The sequence below is a fragment of the Aquarana catesbeiana genome, linkage group LG06 (genome assembly GCF_042186555.1).
Source record: "Aquarana catesbeiana isolate 2022-GZ linkage group LG06, ASM4218655v1, whole genome shotgun sequence".
NCBI classification, from domain to species: domain Eukaryota; kingdom Metazoa; phylum Chordata; class Amphibia; order Anura; family Ranidae; genus Aquarana; species Aquarana catesbeiana.
The window spans coordinates 336,085,670-336,107,829 of record NC_133329.1 but is presented as its reverse complement, the minus strand read 5'-3'; the positions used below and the strand labels follow the sequence as shown (position 1 = coordinate 336,107,829).

Genomic DNA, 22,160 nt, shown 5'->3' with positions numbered 1-22,160 from the left:
GGAATGCCTGGTGTAAGGAGGGACTCCACTGGGAATGCCTGATGTAAGGAGGGACTCTACTGTGGACATCTTATGTAAAGAGGGACTCTACTGGGATTGCCTGGTGTAAGGAGGGACTCTACTGGGATTGCCTGGTGTAAGGAGGGACTCCGCTGGGGACATCTGATGTAAAGAGGGACTCTACTGGGATTGCCTGGTGTAAGGAGGGACTCTACTGGGATTGCCTGGTGTAAGGAGGGACTCCGCTGGGGACATCTGATGTAAGGAGGAACTCTGCTGGGAATGCCTGATATAAGGAGTGACTCTAGTAGGGATATCTGATGTAAAGAGGGACTCTACTGGGATTGCCTGATGTAAAGAGGGACTCCACTGGGATTGCCTGATGTAAAGAGGGACTCTACTGGGGATACCTGGTGTAAGAGGGACTCCGCTGGGATTGCCTGGTGTATGGACGGACATTGCTGGGACACCTGATGGCATCTGGTGGCAGGCGACGTGGCAAGTGACACACTCAGGGCTTCCACTGATTCTACATTATGGTGAGTTGAACTATTTAATTTTATATTACATCGTAATAATAGAAATAATGCGCTGCAATCATCCTGTCACCATAACAAACATGGTGCTGGGATGATTGAAGCGCTAACACTAGCTGTTTGGAGTATCTTTATCTGCCGATTTGTTAAACTCTGGAATACACATTTCTATTGTGGTGTAGGATCTGGGCCTGCTGTCCCTCCATCTCTCTTTCCTTCCTTCTCTCCTTCCCTCCTTCTTTCTCTCTCCCTCCCTCCCTCTTTTCCCCTTTCTTTCTCCATCTCTCATTCATCTCAGACTCTAACCACACCCCCATTTGAACCACACCCATATAAGCCACGCCCGCTATTCACATAAACCACGCTCATTTTTTGGTAGTTTTCTTTTTTGCTATGTCACGCCTACAAACACATGCCCCGCCCCCTAATTATGATAAGGCACAATACTCCACTTACAGCCAAAAAAGTGTCCCTATAAGTTTTTTTACAATGTTGGCAACTATGGGCATACGTTGCTGGGGGGGGGGGGGTTGGTATTTAAGTTTTTTTTGTGTACACTGCCTTGACATTTTTAAACTTTTAGACCAATGCATTGTGGTATTGTGAAAAAGGAAGCTCACTACCTATACTATTAAAATGCTTTACCAATGTCAGTTTGTATAAAGTTGAGGACTTCAGCTTTATTTTTTAAGAGTAAACATTCCTTCCCTGATCACATCTGAGCAGACCATGTGACTATAGAGTCACACATGTGGGTGTATACACTCTGGGTAAATGACACTCCCCTACCTCCCTCTTCCTTCTCCATGCCCACTAAACAGCAAAACACAATGGGTGTGGGATATTACATGTAGATTGATAGAGGTGCCACCTCCCTCTTATTCTAAGCACATACACACAAGGCTGGATGGGGTGTGACACGGCTTGTGCTTGGCAGAAATACACTCAAACCATACTATTGGCAAAAATAATAATGCATAGTTGTATGACGATTTAAAACTAATTATTGATATTAATTATTTATTTTTACTCCGTATTTCAAAGGCTGTTTTTTTTACATGTGACTGGCAGTAGAGTACTAGAAGCTAACCCTGCTTATGTTTCCCTCAAACAGGCTGAGAGAGAGTTGGGCCATGTGACAGCTGTATATTGCTTAGAAAAGAAGATACTTAGATTGGTTTAAATTAAAATAATTACAGTGTCATCATCCAAATACAGAAAGAGACGGGACAATGTAAATTAAACAGTGTGTTTAGTATCACTTTAAATTCAGTCATATTGCAGATTGAAATACAATCAGGTGTCACAGCCAAAACTATCTAAAAAGCCTTTTTTTCAGGTTGAAAATAATCAGATTGGAATGCTGTTGCTGTATTTAAGCCAAACTAAATGTAAAAGTTAAAAAATCAATTGCACATCCAATATAAGTGGTGCCAGAATGCTGTTTTGCTGAAAGTGTCACTGAAAATCATACTGTTCCTTACCACATACATCTTAAAGGCACTTTCCACGCATATAATTTAAAGGTTTGGTATTTTTTTCCATGATGCCCTCAAAGTCACATTAAAAGGACCTTCTCCCTGATGTACAGGATTTTTTTTTTTAAATGTATTTGTTAAATGTCCCCCATGACTGTAACAAGCTCACCATGCCCCTTTTTTACAATAGCTTGCCTATTAGCTTTGAAAATGCCCATCATTTAACAGCATGATTTACTCCTCATTGACTTCACTGGGGTTCGCTGCTTAGTTTTGGTTTTAAGAATTTCATACAGGGTGGGCGTGTCCGGACATGAAGCAGAGCAGACGTGTCTGTGTTGAGCTTCGCACAGACAGCGATAACCCATTGCCATCCTGCCTTTGTTCTACCTCCTTCTGCATTGAAGACATCGGCATACTTCTGGGGACGTTGTGCACTGCCGCTACAACTATTTATTTTTAGTGGACTTTACTCGGCCGTGTACTTCCAGGCCCGGCTTCTTGATTCTCAGGCTCGAGGCCCGCCGCAATCTTGGGGCCTGCGGGCCCTCCTTCTCAGTACACCGAGACCTGAGGGAGAACTGTTCGCTTCATCCCGGGGCACCGGCGACCTATCCCTAGAGGGCATCGGAGGACTCTGCGATGGGGGAGAACTACCTACAGCCACCCGGGGTCTCCCAGACTCGGATACTCTGCGGCTGCCACTGTGCTGGGGCCTGCGGCCTATCGATCTGCCTCCTACCTTCTTCCACAGGCACAGTGAGTAACAGGCCATCCACCTCCCCCATTCATAGCTGACGCTCTTGACAGCAACTATTAGCTATCATAACGGTTGAGCTGCGTAGAAAATAACTGGCCCTGAGCGGAGCGGAACTCTTGTGACCGGCAGCCACTCTTAGGAAAGACCGCGGCTTCGGCCTAGGTGCGGAGGTTTTTTTTCTATGTTCATGGATATCATTCTGGTGCTAAGGATGCAAATGTCTTATTCCTACCTTTCTAACCAAATGCAGTTTTATTACAGGATATGTCTGATGATATGTGGGTATGTTTCTTTGTTCGTCGATGTCTGTAACCTTACAAAAGCTAATCTAATGGGTCCATACATATGGCATATAATGTTAAAGGCCTGGGTTCCGTCCGCAAGCGCTGGATGGCCCTGAAGGACTTCAGGGCCTCAGACACAGATGTGGTGATGGTCCAAGAGACCCATTTTAAGTCTGATGGTTCGCTTAAATTTGGCTCAAGGTATTTCCCCACTTCCTTTCTTGCTTCGGATTCCTCGGGCACGGCGGGAGTGGCGACTTTGATTAGAAATTCATGTCCTATTAAGGTTAAAAGATCCCATGCTGACCCTCTTGGTAGATACCTCATTCTGGATTGTGAATATATAACTGCATTGTTTTCCCTCATTAATCTTTATGCTCCTAATACAGGCCAGATTGAATTCCTTAATAAATTGTTTGACTCTCCTCATTACCCATCGCAACCTTTCATGATCATAGGAGGGGATTTCAATCTGGTTATGTTCCCCAATAGAGACAGGCAAACCCTCTTTAATACCATGCCCTCTAAAAAGATTTCATCCCAAGCTAACTCTTTTCGCAAATGTATAAGGTCTCATCGACTGTTCGACTCATGGAGGATCAGACACCCCTCCTCTAAACAGTTCACCTTCTATTCCTCGGCCCACAAAATGTACTCACGCCTTGACCACTTCTTTATATCAGCCCCACTCATATCTTATGTGGCTGAGGTTGATATATCACCTATTACATGGTCGGACCATGCTCCCATCACGTTGCATCTTATGCTTTCCCAGGCCTACCAAGTCATGTCATTGGCACCTAAACGACTATCTGCTACAATCTGAGGTCTCACGTACTATACTGGCAAAAAATCTAGAAGAATATTTTCAACATAACATAGGGTCAGTCTCAGATTTCTCCACACTTTGGGAGGCACATAAAACTGTTTTTCGCGGCGCTTGAATAGCCAAAAGCTCCAGGCTAAAGAAAGATAGAAATAGTCTTTTACAGTCTCTTACCTCCGCTTTGGTTACTGCGGAGCAGAGACTGTTGAGTGGCCCCACAGTATCAAAACTACGCAGGGTCACCTCCCTTAGAGAGCAATGGGCTATGGACAACTACTATGGACAAAGCAAAAGTTTTACGAATATTCAAACAAACCACATAGAATGCTAGTTAAATAACTCCATCCGCGTCCATTTAACTCATTTCCTGATTTCCTTCAACAGACAGATGGATCTAGAGTATACTGCCCCCGTGCAATGTCCAGCGCCTTTGGCAAATTTTACCATAAATTGTATAACTGCCTCACTCCTGAGCACGGTTTTAACTTTGCTCAGGAAAAATTTGAAAACTTTTTTTCTAATATAAAACTCCCAAAGCTGTCTTCGGAAGACTTGGACAGTTTGAATATAGACATAACGACTGAAGAACTTTTGTCCATAGGTAAGAAACTTCCATTACACAAATCACCCGGTCCTGACGGTTTACACTATTTTTACTACAAATCTTTTTTTGATATTCTATCTCCACACATGCTAACCCTTTATAAGTCCCTGTTTAAGGGTATATCTCCTCTTTCACAATTCTCTCATTCATTTATCTCTGTCATCCCGAAACCAGGAAAGGATCCCTCTATCCCAGATAATTATAGGCCGATAGCTCTTCTAAATTCAGATTATAAGATTTTTACAAAAATTCTTGCATCCATATTATCTAGGATTATTCCTAAATAGATTCATAAGGATCAGGTGGGTTTTGTGCCTGGTAGACATGCGGGAGACAATACCCATTGTACAATAGATCTGATAGATCTTTTGGATAGAACCTCTAGACAGGCATTGATCTTAAGTCTAGATGCACAAAAGGCCTTCGATAGGTTAAGCTGGCCTTATATGTTTAATGTTTTAGAGACGTATGGCTTTAGGGGTTCTTATCTGAAGGCTTTGGAGGCTATATATTCAACAATTACAGCTCAAGTACAACTTTCCTGTCACCAAGCTTCCCCATGACTAATGGTACGCGGCAGGGTTGTCCTTTATCACCATTGCTTTTTTTTCTCTGTTTGGAACCCCTGGCCGAGTCCATCCGCACTCATCCGGATATTCGGGGGGTGGTAATGCGGCAGGGGGAATATAAATTATCACTTTTCGCGGATGACATCTTACTCACGATCACCAATCCATTGATTTCTCTCCCCTCTCTACACAAATTGTTGTCTTCCTTCGGGGCCATTTCGGGCTATAAGGTTAACACGTCCAAAACTGAAGCCCTGCCCATACATATCCCATTACCCATATTATCACAGCTCAAAGAGTCATATCCCTACAAGTGGTGCAAAACTTCCCTCAAATACTTAGGTATTCTTCTCACCCCATCCTACTCCTCTCTTTATTCTGCTAACATTCCACCCTTGGTTCTGGAAATTAATAAATCCTTGATGACTTGGGATAAGTACCCGTTGTCCTTGTTGGGCAGGATAAATGTTTTAAAAATGTCTATTTTACTTAGACTGCTATACCATTTTGAAACGTTACCAGTTGCTTTGCCCTCATCCCAATTAAAGACACTTCAGCGTAACTTTCTAAAGTTTATATGGGGCGATAGGGCTCACGTATAGCAAGTTCAGTGGTGTTTGCTCCGAGGTCCAGGGGTGGAATGGGTGCACCGGACGTTATCAAATATTATGCTTCACATTTAAGGCCTATTATTTCTTGGTCCTCTCCATTTGCTCCAAATCAATGGACCGCTATTGAAAAAGGTGTGATTTACCCAGTTCACCTGATTTCCTTGGTTTGGGAGGGTTCCTTATCTCTGGATCCCACTTTCAAACACCAGTGCACTGCCCCAATGAATTTTACCTTAACCATTTGGCGTAAATGTCTTAAAGAATATCATCTTGCCTCGCCTTGCTCCCCGCTCATCAATGTATTGTTTAACCCACTTATACCAGACAGTTTGTCCTTGGGCAGGATCTTCCCATGGCTTAACGCCTCCCTTTTCCAACTTTGAAATTTAATACACCCTGTTACACGAAGGCTACATCCCTTTGACACTTTACGTGAGAAATTCAATATTCCTCCCCAACTTTTCTACTTCTACCTGAAGGTTAGACATTTTTTTCACTCTAAATCTTCAACTTTAACTCTCGACAGTCCAACTACCTTCGAATACATATGCGCTCAAGGACCCCACCAACTATACTTAATATCCTCTATCCATCGTATCCTTCATGAGTCGACACCTCTAACTGAGACCATGCATCATTATATGGGAAAGTGGTCCCATTTGATAGGCAGATCTATTTCAATTCAGATGTGGGATAAGATTTGGTCTTCTGTTTCCAAGTCTTCCAAGTGTGTGACCCAACGGGAGACTACTATGAAAATTCTTATGTTTTGGTATAGAACCCCTGATGTTATTCATAAATATGATCCTTCAGTCTCGCCGCGCTGTTGGCGTTGTGGGACTGATACGGGTTGCTTATTCCATATATTTTGGCAGTGTTCAATGATACAGCCTTTTTGGGGTGAGGTGAGGCTCCTGATACAGAAAGTGTTGGATAAATCCCTCCCACTCGACCCCTTACATTATTTGTTGGGCCTTCCTTTTCCTGGCTTAACCAAAAGAGCAAACCGACTCCTTTCTTACATACTACTGGCTGCCAAACGACTTATTCCCCTGTGCTGGCTGTCCAATGCCACTCCTCCTTGGCCCAAATTTTTACAACTAGTGGCTGATATCCGAAGGATGGAATATCTAACGGCCTCAGTACATGACACTATCCCCCAATTTGAAAAATTGTGGGAATTCTGGGATAGGTCGGAATTTGGGATCCCTATGCCAAATATCGTTTTTTAAACTTTTATTGGCATAGGCCTTCCATGTGATCATGAGATTCCACCCTCCACTTGCCCCATTTTCACATATGTTATTTAGAACTTATTATTCCATACCACATATCCTCCATGGAATCTATGTTCTTTTTTTTATGTAATTAACTCATGGTTTTGATCCTGCACTTCTATTTTAGGATTGTTTATTTTCTATATCCTGGACATAATGTGCAGAGCGCCCCTGTGCTCTGTAATTGTGAATTCTGTTCCTATGTACTTATCTTGTTTTGATATCCAGATGTTTTCAATAACTTTATATTCTATATTGTACAATAATGCTGTACTTGTTCATTCTACAATGTTAAAAATTCTAATAAAAATACAATTATATAAAAAAAGAATTTCATACAGAATATGATGAACCCCCCTCACATGAACAGTACAGATTCACTTATCCCTATAGGTGAACTCTAGTTTATCCTAAAAAGCGATATTATACCTTCAATAACATTTCTCAACAGTTGTAGAATAATGAATTCAGTAGACTTCATTATCCAGGGGATGCAGTTTGAATAGACAAATGTCAAGGTCAGTTTTAATGCGTGCTAAGTAAAAGTGTCTTGAATTAATATTACAAAAATACAAGAATAGAAGTACAATTAATATGGTAATAGATTCTTTTTTAGTAAATGAAAAGCATACCCAACATACACAGAGTTAAAACCTCAGTTGGGATAGATTTTTAAGGACACCTCCACCCTTTTTTTTGTGGTTAAGGTTAATGATAGAAAAAGATAAGTGAAATCATCACATCTGGACCAGTGACATACCTGTACGTCGCTGGACTTCAGGTGGGATGATGCCTGCAGCTGCAGGCATCACCTGGTACTGTTTTTTAGAGCTTGTGGTTGGCTCTCTTGTAAAAACAATTCTAGCGCCTTGCTCGTACTCTCCCGTCCCACTGGGAGACCCCAGCAACTAGCTGGCATGCTCGCAGGCTGGTTGGAAAGCCAAACAGAGCCGGAATCAGCTTTGATTAGCTCTCTGCTATGGTAACCTGGAAGCGATGACCTGACATCACTTCCAGTTTACCAGGATATCCTGGTGTTGTTTTTAAAAAAATTAAATGCATTTGAAAACACCGATCTTGCTGTTTGGAAAGCTTTTAAGAACAGAGGAGGGATTTGGAGATCTCTCCATAAAGAGTACCTGTCATATGCCTAATGCTGTTACAAGGATGATTACATTCCTTGTGACAGCAATAAAAGTGATCAAACAAAAAAAATGAAAGCAACAGGGTAAAAATAAAAAATAAATTAATAAAATTAATTAAAAAAAATTAAATTGCCCCTGTCTCCTCGTGCTCGCGTGCAAAAGCAAACTCGCACGTCAGTCTTGCATTCACACAAACAGCGATCATCCCACATATGTGAGGTATGACCGCAAACACCAAATCATGGGCAGTAATTCTAGGACTAGATCTCCTCTGTAAATCTAAAGTGGTAACCTGTAAAGGCTTGTAAAGCGTCGCCTATGGTTAGTAAAATGTACAAGGTTTGTCACAGTTGCAGCGGTGTGCGCAATTTTAACGTGCGAGATGTTTGGTATCTATTTACTCGGCGTAACATCATGTTTTATATTTTACAAAAAATTGGGTTATATATTGTGGTTTTTTTTGCATTATAATTCAGGAAAATTTATTTTTTCCAAAACCCACCAATTTTTTCTCTAGGGCCTCTGATTTTAAAATTATATAATGTTTGGGGGTTCTAAGTAATTTTCTAGAAAAAATACTGATTGCTACATGTAAATAAAAAGAGCCAGAAAATGCCTGGTCTGGAAGTGGTTGTACAAAAACTTTTTTTTTTCTGTAAAACAGGAGAAGGCTAGAAACCTTGATAGTTTTTATTTTTTCTCTCACTTGCTAGGTGGTGAAACTGTTTTCACAGGGATAGTAAGAGCTCATTCAGGAGGCATATGCAGACCTGATAGCCAGCCCAACGTCCAGCTGATGGAGCTCACACAGCAGCTTGGCATCACTGTTGCTAATTGCGAGGTAGTGGCTTAGCATGGTCAGCCTGAATCAGGAAGTGCTGTTTCTGGCAGGTTCTCCAGATAAGAAACGTTGCCACAGATTTACAAAAAATGATTTGCTTAACAAATCTGTGGGCAGTGAGACATGATGTCCAACTGTGAAAAATAGATTTTGGGTTGACATACACTTTAGGACATATGAATACTTTACTAATATGCCATTTACATTACAGACATACTAATTTTCTCTTTAAAAAAGACACAAACCTTGTTATCATCCATTACAGTATTTAATGATTCAATCCACATCGGATCAATATCTCCATCAAGAACAATCCACTTTGGGCCATCATGAGGGATGATGAAGAGTTCTCTCATTGTAAAGGAAAACAGGCCTTGACATACAAAATGAATATAAAAGAAAAAATAAAGGGTTGAATTAAAAATAAAAACCATGAATTAAACATATAATGAATAACTATGTTGTAATATGACCACTTCCAGTCTCACTAATAATTACCATCTTTCCACTCCCGGGTTGAAGGGTGAAGAAAACCAAACAACTCATCTGTAGTCACAGCTTTTGGATTGATGTCATGCCAAATGGGCTTTAACTTCATATTGAAATATGTTCTATGTAAAGTCTTTAGAATCTATGTTAAAGACAAAAAATTTGTTATGGCAAAAATCAGGAGGTGAAGGACAATTATGTATTCCATTCATCAAGAGAGTACCGCTAGGACCTTGAAGAAGGGGACATACCCTGAAAGATTGTCCTGGAAAATTGTTAGTGCAAATAAAAAAGTATTACGGACAGTACTCAATTGTTTCTATCAAGAGAAAAAAAACTGTTAGGTATCGGTGTTTGCTTTGTCAGAAGTAACCCCAGTGCCACGTTTATGCTGTGTACACACGGGCAGACTTTTCGACCAGACTGGTCCAATGGAACGAATCCGTCAGACAATCCGACCATGTGTGGGCTTCATCGGACCTGCAGCTGACTTTTTCGGTCAAAAATCAGACAGACTTTAGATTAGATTAGTAGCTATTGGCTACTGGCTATGAACTTCCTTATTTTAGTCCGGTCGTACGTCATCACGTACGAATCCGTTGGACTTTGGTGTGATTGTGTGTAGGCAAGTCCGTTCCTTCGAATGTCCGTCGGAAGCCCGTCAAAAGTCCGTCGAAAGTCTGTCGGACCTTTGATGCCGAAAAGTCCGCCCATGTGTACACGGCATTAGATTTCCTGCTATTATATGTTTCTTTTCCTCTCCACCCAAATAGTAGAAAAGGACTTCAGAAGAAAAATGGCACACAAAGAATTTTGTTGAGCAGAAGCTGGAGTGTATTGCAGACAAGTGATTGATCTTGAGACCTTCAAGTAGTGTGTATAAAGGGGGGAGTTTGGGACTTTAAATGAAGCACATAAATATACTGTATGTGCCTCCATCCCAGGTTCAAGTAAATGAAAAAGGGAAATAGGGACTTTAAATGAGGCTATTGGCTGGTTATGGTTTAAAAGATATGTGGATGTGTTTATTAACATGTAAATACGTTACAATGGTACATAGCATATATGAGTAATGTCATATGAATAACCATGCATAAATGGCACGGACAGCATAAATAATGCATAAGTATATACATCCGGCATGTCCAAAGTCCAGCCCGTGGGCCAATCGCGGCCCGCAGTCCGGTTTTGGACGGCCCGCCTGGTAATTTTGACATATATATCTTTTGTGGCCCCCAACGAATCCCCGAGCGCCGGGGGCCACAAAGGATAGATATGCTGGCTGCCTTGGAGGGGGCGGGACGAGCGACGTACAGGATACAGGAGAATTTCCTGTTTACACGGCGTCCTATGTAAAAGGAAGTCCCGTCTCCTGCACTGCCATTGGACAATTGTTTTGTCCATCATAGGAGGCGGGACTTTCAATTAAAGAGGCTGCCGATAAAAGCAGGAGTTTCTCCTGTATGTCTGTTGGCGCTCGTCCCGCCCCCTCCCTGTCTCCTCCAAGGCTGCAGATGGACATGAATCAGGCTGCACTGATGGCAATGGTGAGTCTGCATTCATGTCAATACGGTGGGGGCTGCATTCATGTCAATACGGTGGGGGCTGCATTCATGTCAATGCGGTGGGGGCTTCATTCATGTCAATGCGGTAGGGGCTGCATTCATGTCAATACGGTGGGGGCTGGATTCATGGCAATGGAGTGGGGGCTGCAGATGGGCACTGATTAGGCTGCATTGATGGGCACTGACCCTTATTTTGCTTCACAGTTTTTTATTTAAAATTTAAGATTTTTTTCCTGAAACTTCCTTTTTAAAGTGAAGGTGTGTGTTATAAGCCGATTAAATACGGTATATCCAAATAACACGCCCAAGCTCATCTATTCACCACACACAGAACAAAGGCAAGATAATTCTTGTTGGGCAGTGTATTAGTGCTTGGACGAACACACTTAGACCAAATTTTAAAGGTTTAAAGAATGTCAGGCAAAATGCTCAGCCCTCAAGCATGTTCTCTTCATCAAATCTGGCCCTCTTTGAAAAAAGTTTGGACACCCCTGATATACATATAACAGCACATGGTAATGCAGACATAGTAATATTGTAAAAATGCATGCATAAACACATATCAATTTTTGCAGCACGTAGGAATATTAAATGAGTTGAGTGTAGATTGTGTTGGTAGAAATGAAAGATGGTGGCTCTAGGTAATTGCTGTTAAAGCATATAGTTACATCCTGAAATCCTGACGTGTTTTGTGTAACACTTCCTCAGGGGCGGATGCTATATAGTATCTACCCCCTGAGGAAGTGTTTTTACATGAAACGCGTCAGTCATTCAGGATGTAACTATATGCTTTAACAGCAATTATCTAGAACTACCATCTTTCATTTCTAACAACACAATCTACACTCAACTCATTTAATATGAGACTACGTTTCTCCCCATAGCAAGTGGCTGGCTATGGTTGGCCTAAAAAGAAGAGGAGGAGCCAAGATAGCCGCCGGGGACCCCAGAAGAGGAGGACCGGGGCCACTCTGTGCAATACCACTGCACAGAGCAGGTAAGTATAACATGTTTGTTATTTTCAACTGTTTTACTGCTGTAGAATGACACGGCTGGGCGCAATGACGTCACCTTACGTCGCTTCGCCTTTTGGCCACTAGGGGTGCCTGCAGCGTGTGCCCGGAGCCGATGCGAGTGCCTGGCAGGCTCGATGACCACCAGGCACCCACGATCACTCGTGACAGAGCGAGAACCGGGATCTGTGTGTGTAAACACACAAATCCCGGTTCTTTCAGGGGAGTAGAGGCAGATTGTGTGTTCATACTAAGTATGAATACCGATCTCTCTTTCCTCCTAGACAGTCCCATCCCCCCCTACAGTTAGAACACACCTAGGGAACACAGTTAACCCCTTGATCGCCCCCTAGTGTTAACCCCTTCCCTGCCAGTGACATTCATACAGTAATCAGTGCATTTTTATAGCACTGATCGCTGTATGATTGTCAATGGTCCCAAAAATGAGTCAAAAGTGTCCACTTTGGCCGCCGCAATATCGTAGTCCTGATAAAAATCGCAGATCGCTGCCATTACTAGTAGAAAAAAAATAATAAAAATGCCATAAATCTATCCCCTATTTTGTAGACGCTATAACTTTTGCGTAAACCAATCAATATACGCTTATTGCGATTTTTTTTTTAGCAAAAATATGTAGAAGAATACATATTGGCCTAAACTGAGGACAAAAATCCTGGCAGCTCACTGGTGGAACGATTGACAAATGGATTGATGAATTCAGATAAAAGACAATACCTTCAACAAGGGGATTATATCATTCTGTTTCTTATTATGACCTGATCTGACTTATGTGTTCCTGTTCTCATGTGTTGTTCCTATTTTCCTTGCATTTGATTTGAACCTTGTTCTTTTATGCCATGAAAACCCAATAACCTATTATTTCTCACTTACCGTGCTCTTGCCTGTCCCAGCATTTCCCACCACAAAGACTGAGTGCCGCACCTCTAAAAGCTCCTCCAACTGAGTGATCTGGAATAGTAAGGACAAAGTAGGATGAGTCCCAGCTCTCACAGAAAACTCCTTTGTTTGTCCAAATGTCCTATGCATCTATGTGACACAAGAAGGTCATACTACACAAAGCAATTTAAGGAATACACACCAAATAAAGTATTATTCACCCAAGAAACACATTATAAGAAGAATTATCTTTTTTTAGCTGATAGCATGTGGCTTTGAGAAACTAAAAATGCATATTTGTAAGTGTGATCACTCACACCAGTGTGCTATCTACATGGAATACCCATCAAAAACTCATGTACACATGGAGAAAACTTACAAACTACACGTGAATAATGCTCCGCTTGGAAACTGCACCCAGGACCTGGTGCAAAGTCACAATGCTAACCACTGAAGATTCTCATATTTTTCATAAGATTCAATTTGGTTAAGATTCAATGAAATAAGATTCAACTTGAGTGAAAGTTGCATGAATCTTGGCTAAACTATTGATAAATAGACCTATATGTTTTGCTTCCTTTATGTTTTGTTTGTTTCAAATTACAACATCTTGCAGTTCTAGTTCTACCGATTTCTGCCCTTTTACACTATGGTCGTTAGGAAGTTGAAGGGCATGCAGATTACATTTTTAATACAGCTTACAAGATTTCAAGGTTTAAAAACCACAAAATGAATGCAGCTCCATATTCATCAATACATCCTTACATGTATTTATTTTTAATGTAAGCATTGATAGCACCTGAACTGACTTGGTAGCAGTCTCAGTGCTCATGTGCTAAGAAAGGACATGCTGATAGGAAGAGAGAGCAGACTGACCGAGAGGCAAGCTTATCAGTGTTCTGCCTCCTATGTGATTACTAGACCTATACATTTTATGTTGGCCATAAACTATGAAAAAAATTAAAGGAGTTGGATGGAAAATTTGGCTGCATCCAATCAGATGCAGCTACTGTTCAGGAGTTATGACAGCGGGCAGCAGTGGCTGTCAGAACACAATAGGCACAACTGGAAATTCCTCCATGCATGCTGTATAGCGGGTATGGAGGAATCTGTTACATTTCTTTCATTCAGCTGGCAGACTGAATGTAAAAAATCTAACAGTGTATGGCCAGCTTTGATTAACTGCAATAGAAAAAAAATCAGGTCTCTTGCCCTGTTATACAGGGCTGTGTAAATCTTGAAATTCGATGGGCAGGAATTTTTTGTTAAATTTACACGCCATAATACCATACTTTTTTTGCTGTTCGTTGAAGGGCACAGGAATTTAGCTGTTAGTTTGCCCCATTGTTTCCCAACCTTTTTTCAGTCACAGTGCCCTTTAAAAGCTCTTTTAGTCTCAAGGCACTGCAGGCTAAGGGCTTGTGCACACATGAAGTTTGGGCACAATAAAGCGACGCAGCTAAGACATGTTTTTACCACCCCCTAACTGTTCCCCTTTAGCTTTTTTTTGCCAGATCCATACAGTACACAGACCTGACAGTGTGTGTGTGTGGGGGGGGGGGGGGTTTGCAGCTACTGGCAGTGTGTGTACATCTCAAAGCTGACTGCTGGCTGTCAGATAGAATCAATCCGGTGGCTATGCAGCACACTCTGGACCAGAATGGTAGGTGAGAGACATGCATCTGCTCTCCTCCCCTTCTTCTTTCTGATCCAGAAATGACATGTGAAGCATCACTTCTGGGTTCCTGTGATCTACACTTATTGGAGGACAGATGAGACATCAGTGGCCTTTTACACCCTAATGTCTCATTAAAGAGAACTGCTCACCAAAAAAAAAATCATATGGGGATTTCCCTAAATGTAAAAAAAGAAAAAAAGTTCTTTAAAATTAATAATTAAAAACTTGTGAAAAATTGCTGCAGTAAGAACTATACCTACTGTTGCGTTTGGCAGGCACTACTGGCCGCCAAATGCAACCTGTTCAGGTAAACGGGGCTGCGCTGCAACAGCCCTGCAACCATGTGCAGTGCACAGTGTTGCAGCTTTTAGGAGGTTAAAACAGGCAATGAGGAGGCGATATATCACCACCTCACAGCCTGTCAAATGCCTCTGAAAAGTGATCTGAGCATGAATCTCTTTTCAGATGGGGGGCAGTCCTTATTGCTTTTGTGAAAGAGCCCTAGAAAAGCAGTTCTATTCATACAGGATTAACAGACAGAATTAAATGTACATTCATACACACACACACACACACACACTTACAGTACCAGCACAAACATACATAAACTCACATACACATGCATACATACATACATAAACTCACATACACAAACGTACATACATAAACTCACATACATACAGTACATACACATATGTACATATACACACACACATACTGTACATACACAGGCATATACCTACATATGTGTATATACACACACACATACATAAACAAACATACAAACACACATACATACATGCATACACATGCATATACAGTACTGTGCAAAAGTTTCAGGCAGGTGTGAAGAAATAAAGAAAAGAATGTACTCCGCGCCAAATAAAATTGTAAGTAGGTGTGAAGAAATGCTGTAAAGTAAGAATGCTTTCTAAAATATATGTATTTTAATTGTTTTTTTATCAATTTACAAAATGTAATGTGAGCAAACAGAAGAAAAATATAAATCAAATATAAATCAAACTGGGTGAGGAACAGCCAAACTCTGACTGCTACTAAGGTGGGGTTGCGGAAGATGGTTTTATGTCACAGGTCATACACCATGGCAAGAAAAAAGGTGGTTATACTGCATCTGCACATTCTCTCCTAGGCAACGATTTCAAAGCAGACTGGGGTTTCAAGATGTGCTGTTCAAGCTCTTTTGAAGAACACAAAAAAACCGAACAACGTTGAGGACCGTAGTTGCAGTGGTCGGCCAAGGAAACTAAATGCAGCAGATGAAAGACACATCATGCTTATTTCCCTTTGACATTGAAAGATGTCCAGCAGTGCTAACAGCACAGAACTGGTGGAAAAAAGCGGGACCCAGGTACACCCATCTACTGTCTGGAGAAGTCTGGCCAGAAGTGATCTTTAGGGAAGAATTGAGGCCAAAAAACTATACCTCTGACATGGAAACAAGGCTAAGCATCTCAACTATGCAGAAAAACAGGAACTGGGGTTCAGAAAAATGGCAGCAGGTGCTCTGGACTGATGAGTCAAAATTTGAAATATTTGGCTGGTGCAGGAGGCAGTTTGTTCAACAAAAGGTTGGAGAGCAGTACAATAATGAGTGTCTGCAGACAACAGTGAAGCATAGTGGAAGTTCCTTGCAAGTTTGGGGCTGCATTTCTACATTTGGAGATTTGTTCAGGATCAATGGTGTCCTCAATGCTGAGAAATATAGGCAAATACTTTTACATCATGCCATACCATCAGAGAGGTTTGTAATTGGCCCCAAATTTATTTTGCAGCAGGACAATGACCTCAAACATACAACCAATGTCATTAAAAATTATATTCAGAGTAAAGAACAAGAATTCCTGGAAGAGACGGTTGGCCCTCACAGAGCCCTGATCCCAACATCATTGAGTCTTTCTGGGATTACATTAAGAGACAGAAGGATTTGAGGCAGCCTACATCCACAGAAGATCTGTGGTTAGTTCTCCAAGATGTTTTGAACAACCTACCTGCCAAGCTCCTTCAAAAACTGTGTGCAAGTAAACCTAGAAGAACTGATGCTGTTTTGAAGGCAAAGGGTGTTCATGTCATATATTGATTAGATTAAGATTTCTCTTCTGTTCATTTACTTTCCATTTTGTTAATTGATCAAAATAAACTATGAACACTTCTATTTCTCAAAGCATTCTTCATTTACAGCATTTTTCAGGCCTGCCTAAAACATTTGCACAGTAGTGTACATACACACACATATAGCCTTAAAACAAATGCAGATTGCACCTGCACTGTCAGGTCAACTGTTTGTTAAGCAGAGCACTGTAGGAGGAGCTGGAGCAGGTCAGGACTCAGAAAGACGCTTTCCCCATCCACTGCTCTGCACTTTTCCCCTGATCAAGCTTCCATTGTGCTGTGCTGTATCTATACGGGGCTGAGACTGGCAGAACTCCAAATTTTACATCAGTACAGTGGGACAGCGGGAGCTTGATCTACACCCTTTATTATCTCGGATGCCACAACATCTTTTAAGACCGGTTGAAAAAGGCTGGTTTATGCTGCCATTTACAGAAGGATTGGACACTGGCAAATGAAAAATTGTAGGCAAGCCCAAGATAACCCCCAAGATAACCCCTTCTGCTCCTTGGGTGACCGCTGATGCCCGATCCCTGCCAATGCCCACTGCTTAGATGGGTTAAATGCGGGTGGACCGATGGGCAGGCAGCGGGAGGGGGGTGGGGGGTTCGGCTGTTTGCCACCCCCCCAAACATAAAATTACCAGCCGCCACATTTAGCTGCAGCATTATTAGCCTGCCATGTGTGCTCCATCAGTTGGATGTTAGGCTGTCTATCTGGTGGATTTGTTAGCCAGCCCAGAAGCCAAATGAAAGAGGACATATGGCAAGCTGACACTGCACCTAATAATTGTAAGGCTGGGGCTTAGCACTTTCAACCTGCAAAAGGAAGTGTTGTTGCAGGCAGGATCTCCAAAAAAGAAGATTTGCAATATATTTGTAGAAAATAATTTCCTTAGGAAAATATACAAATTGAGGTATGATGTTCAATATACTGAAGGATAGATAGTGAATTTACATACACTTTAATAAACCTTATAAACAGCAGATGGAAGGGGCTCTAAGAGTGCAATCTGATGCAGATAGCAATCAGGTACACCACAATCTATATGCATGGTAAAAGTTGAGCAGAAAGCCATAAAAACTGACATAACCCTCTTTTCTTTTGTTTTTCTGTTCCTAATGACCAAGTAAAAAATTTCATGGGCATATAACCGTACAAGATTGTGCTGCTGTCAACTCCTTGCCCAAAACACAGAAGTTTTCCAATATTTCCTTTCAGGTATTGTTACAACATACTGTAGTCTCGTTAATTAGCATTGTATATCTAACATACATCACAGCTTGAAAATTAAAACCCTTTATTCTTTTTTTCTTTGCCACCCTCTTATGTATTGCAGATGAAAATTAATACATGAAGCAGAAAGCCACCCCAAAGTTAAATTGCTATAACAAAAGTGTTATAAAATAACAATGTATGTCATGATTCTAATTAGCCATTATTTATACCCTCAGCCACCTTTCAATTGGAGTCCTGGAATCAAAGGGTGTTCCCCCGAACAATGTATTATATTAACATTTAATCTTCCTGGAAAAAAGAAGGGAGAGACAGGGCTGTGAAGACTTTGTTTATTGCCATGGCTATTAAAGGCATTAGCCAGATGCTGAATAGCATGAACATCAAACAACAGTGATCATTACAGCCTTCAATCACCCGATTTGTACAATACACTAAGCAGAAAGCCATTATTTCCACCTTCAGAATAAAGTTTTCTTCGGGCTGAAGGCACAGCTCTGCAATGGACTGGCGCACCATCTGTTCCAACTTCACGTCTCTCTTCCTGGGCACTTCCACAAGGGGGAACAAGTCGTTGATAAGACCCAGGAAGATTGCAACATCATTGGTTACTATCTTCGGAAGATTAAAGTCTCTCAGGGCTCTCATCAAAACCTTAGAAGGAGGAACAACACACCATAATTAGACTCAATCATAACACACCATAACATAAGGCATTAAATGAACAAACGTTATGAAAGCATTGTCACTCGGACAATTAGGACACATATGGCTGGTTAGTCTCAATCTGTTTCTTGTGCACAGTAGATCACCTTACGGCTATTTTATTTAAAGAACAGCAATATCTTAGCAAATTTAAGACATCGTTATAATGTAACAGTATATGCTGTTATAATAAATATGCAGTAATAAGACAACTGGAAGCTGAAGTGTTGCTATGGGCAATGGGGAATTTTACCTTTTATACACTTGACATCCCTTAATCCCTATGCATCTCACCTCCCTTCAAAAAAGGTATTAGTTACATATAGCCTCACACTTTCGCTCAGTGTTTTTTACATTGTGAAATTGGTTGTAGCAAGAATTAGAAGAAAATAAGATTAGGCATTCATAGCTACAGACAGCTATATATAAACGTACAATATTTTTGAAATATGTCTGTAAAAAACACATCACTCTGACCTCACTATTAACCCTTAGTAAGAGTCTGAATGTTTTTTTTTTCTCTAAAATAATGCTAAGGTTCCTAAACTTAATTGTAATATCTGAATTTTCAAATCAATTATCTTTGGTGCCAAAAAACTAGCATTGTTTGTTTTTAGCGTTGAAACCAGGGGGTTTAATCACCAAGCACACCACAGGATGATAATTGTATTGAGCACAAGGCAATTACCGATTTGAAGGAGTTATCTGAGTGTTGAGACTTAAGCCTAGTACACACTTCTAGTTTTTTTTGTTCAACCCAACAGCTGAATGAAAAAATACTGACAGCTCAGGAGGAGTCGCTGTACTAACTATCCAATGTGAGTATAGCGATCTCCCCGTTATACTATTGTGTTCTGACCCCCCCCAGCTAGGACACTCTGGTAAGCACTCTCAGCCATTGGCTGAGAGTGCTGATGGGGAGCCGATCAGCAAACCTTTTTGCGGGCATGCCCCTTTGACAGAATGACCGGCTTCTGTTGGACTGACTGGAGTACACACGGCTAAAGGCTAAAGATTTTTTCCTTAATGCATTCTCTGCATTAAGGTAAAAAAACTTTTAGGTAAAGCTTCCCCCTTAAATATTGACCTGAGTCCGATATCGGTCCAGCGTTGTGCTTGAGAGCTGTGGGAGTCATTGGCTCCTGCTACTGTTAATCAAATTCAGTAATGGGGGAGCAAGGGATGGGGCTGAGCACAAAACAGGTAAGTATAAAATGGTTCTTATTAAGAGGAAAAAAAATTATTATCACTTTATGATTAATTTTGGGGGTAAAGTTATGCTTAGTTTTTAGGGGATTTTAGGGTTACAGTTAAAGTGGAACTTCACTCAAAAAAGAGAAGTTCCGCTGGTTCCCTCCCTCAGCCCATAACAGTTACAGGTTTTTTGGGGAGAGCGAGTACTGATTTTTGTTGGTTCCCCACACCACAACACACTGAGCTGCAGGTGCATTTCTCACTACTAGGGATGAGCCGAACACCCCCCGGTTCGGTTCGCACCAGAACCTGTGAACGGACCGAAAATTCGCACGAACGTTAGAACCCCATTGACGTCTATGGGACTCGAATGTTCGAAATTAAAAGTGCTCATTTTAAAGGCTAATTTGCATGGTATTGTCCTAAAAAGGATTTGGGGGGGGGGTGTCCTGCCCCAGGGGACATGTATCAATGCAAAAAAACCTTTTAAAAACGGCAGTTTTTTCGGGAGCAGTGATTTTAATGATGCTTAAAGTTAAAAAAAAAAAAAAAAGGTGAAATATTCCTTTAAATATCGTACCTGGGGGGTGTCTATAGTACGCCTGTAAAGTGGCGCGTGTTTCCCGTGCTTAGAACAGTCCCTGCCCAAATGTCATTTTTAAAGGAAAAAAAGTCATTTAAAACTGCTTGTGGCTTTAATGTAATGTCAGGTCCTGGCAATATGAATGAAAATCAGTGAGACAAACAGCATGGGTACCCCCCAGTCCATTACCAGGCCCTTTGGGTCTTGTATGGATATTAAGGGGAACCCCGCACCTAAATTAAAAAAAGGAAAGGCGTGGGGCCACCAGGCCCTATATACTCTGAACAGCAGTATACAGGCGGTGCAAACAAGACAGGGACTGTAGGTTTGTTGTTAAGTAGAATCTGTTTGTAATTTTGAACTGGTACATTTTTAATGTGTTTAGCTCCAGCCAAAAAATCTATTTTAAGCTTTTTGGAAAACATAGGGAAGGGTTATCACCCCTGTGACATTTGTTTTGCTGTCTGTGCTCCTCTTCAGAAGATTTCACCTCATTTTTTTGTCCCAATGACAAATGTTTTTTGAAAATTTGGGTTTTTTTGTGAAACAAGGATTGGTGATAAAGCATCAGTGGAAAGGAGAAACGTTTTTCCCATATTAACTCTTACAAGAGAGACTTTCCCTTCCTAGGGGTAGATTTCATCTCACTTCCTGTTGTCTCCTTCCGTTTGCAAGTAGGAGTCGTTGGTATGGTGGATGTTTGAAAGTAGGGGCCTGCCCTATATACTCAGCAGAAATTTGGGCCTTAGGTGTTGTTGTGGCCACAACACTGTAAGCCCTCACAGGGCCCTGCTGTGAAATATTAGATCAAGAATTGTAATTACATGTCCCTGTTGAACAGGGGCTGAAAAATTGGGCCTTAGGCACTGGTGCTGGTGCCACAACACTGCAACCCCTCACAGATACTCTAGTTGGAACGCAGAAACGAGCCCTGCTGCAAAGTATTGCATCAAAAATTGCAATTACATGCCCCTGTCAAACAGGGGCTGAAAAATTGGGCCTTAGGCACTGGTGCTGGTGCCACAACACTGCAACCCCTCACAGATACTCTAGTTGGAACGCAGGAACGAGCCCTACTGCAAAGTATTGCATCAAAAATTGTAATTACACGCCCCTGTTAAACAGGGGCTGAAAAATTGGGCCTTAGGCACTGGTGGTGGCGCCCAGAACCAAAAATGTTCTTACAAGCTATCAGCGTGATCATTGAGGAGGAAGAGGATAATTACTCAGGATAGTCACTCAGCATCAGCATAGGCAGTCTTTGAAGGGATCTGAGATTTCAAAAAAAAATATTCGGTTACATCAGCATCAGGTGCTTGGTAGCTGGTGGTGATCCAAGACTGATTCATTTTTATGAAGGTCAGTCGATCGACCGAGTCGGTGGACAGACGCACCCTGTGATTGGTTACAAAGCCTCCAGCAGCACTGAATGTGCGTTCCGAAAGAACGCTGGATGCAGGACAAGCCAGTAGCTCAATTGCATACTGTGCAAGCTCTGGCCAGTGATCCATCCTCAAGACCCAGTAACCCAGAGGATTTTTGGTGGGAAAGGTGTCCAAGTCAGATCTTGCCCCTAGGTATTCCTGCACCATGTAAAACAGATGCTGGCGATGGTTGCTGGAACCGATCATACCTCGCATCGGTCAGACAGCCACCTTCTCCACCACTCCTTCTTTGACTGACCGAAGCCTCAGCAAAACGTTGTCCAGAAACAGGAGTTTGTAACTTCCCAGTCTCTG

General features: G+C 41.6%; 1 protein-coding gene across 1 annotated transcript in view; it reads right to left on the bottom strand.

The window, feature by feature from the left end:
- The window catches only part of LOC141148076 (dynein axonemal heavy chain 11-like), a 1,034,097-nt gene that overhangs the window by 601,492 nt on the left and 410,445 nt on the right, over window positions 1-22,160 (bottom strand). The window contains exons 43-46 of the mRNA XM_073635228.1: window positions 18,399-18,593; window positions 12,890-12,967; window positions 9,430-9,562; window positions 9,177-9,304 (exon numbers count right to left, since the gene is read on the bottom strand). Coding sequence (XP_073491329.1) covers window positions 9,177-9,304; window positions 9,430-9,562; window positions 12,890-12,967; window positions 18,399-18,593 — 534 coding nt within the window. The remainder of the gene's footprint in view (window positions 1-9,176; window positions 9,305-9,429; window positions 9,563-12,889; window positions 12,968-18,398; window positions 18,594-22,160) is intronic.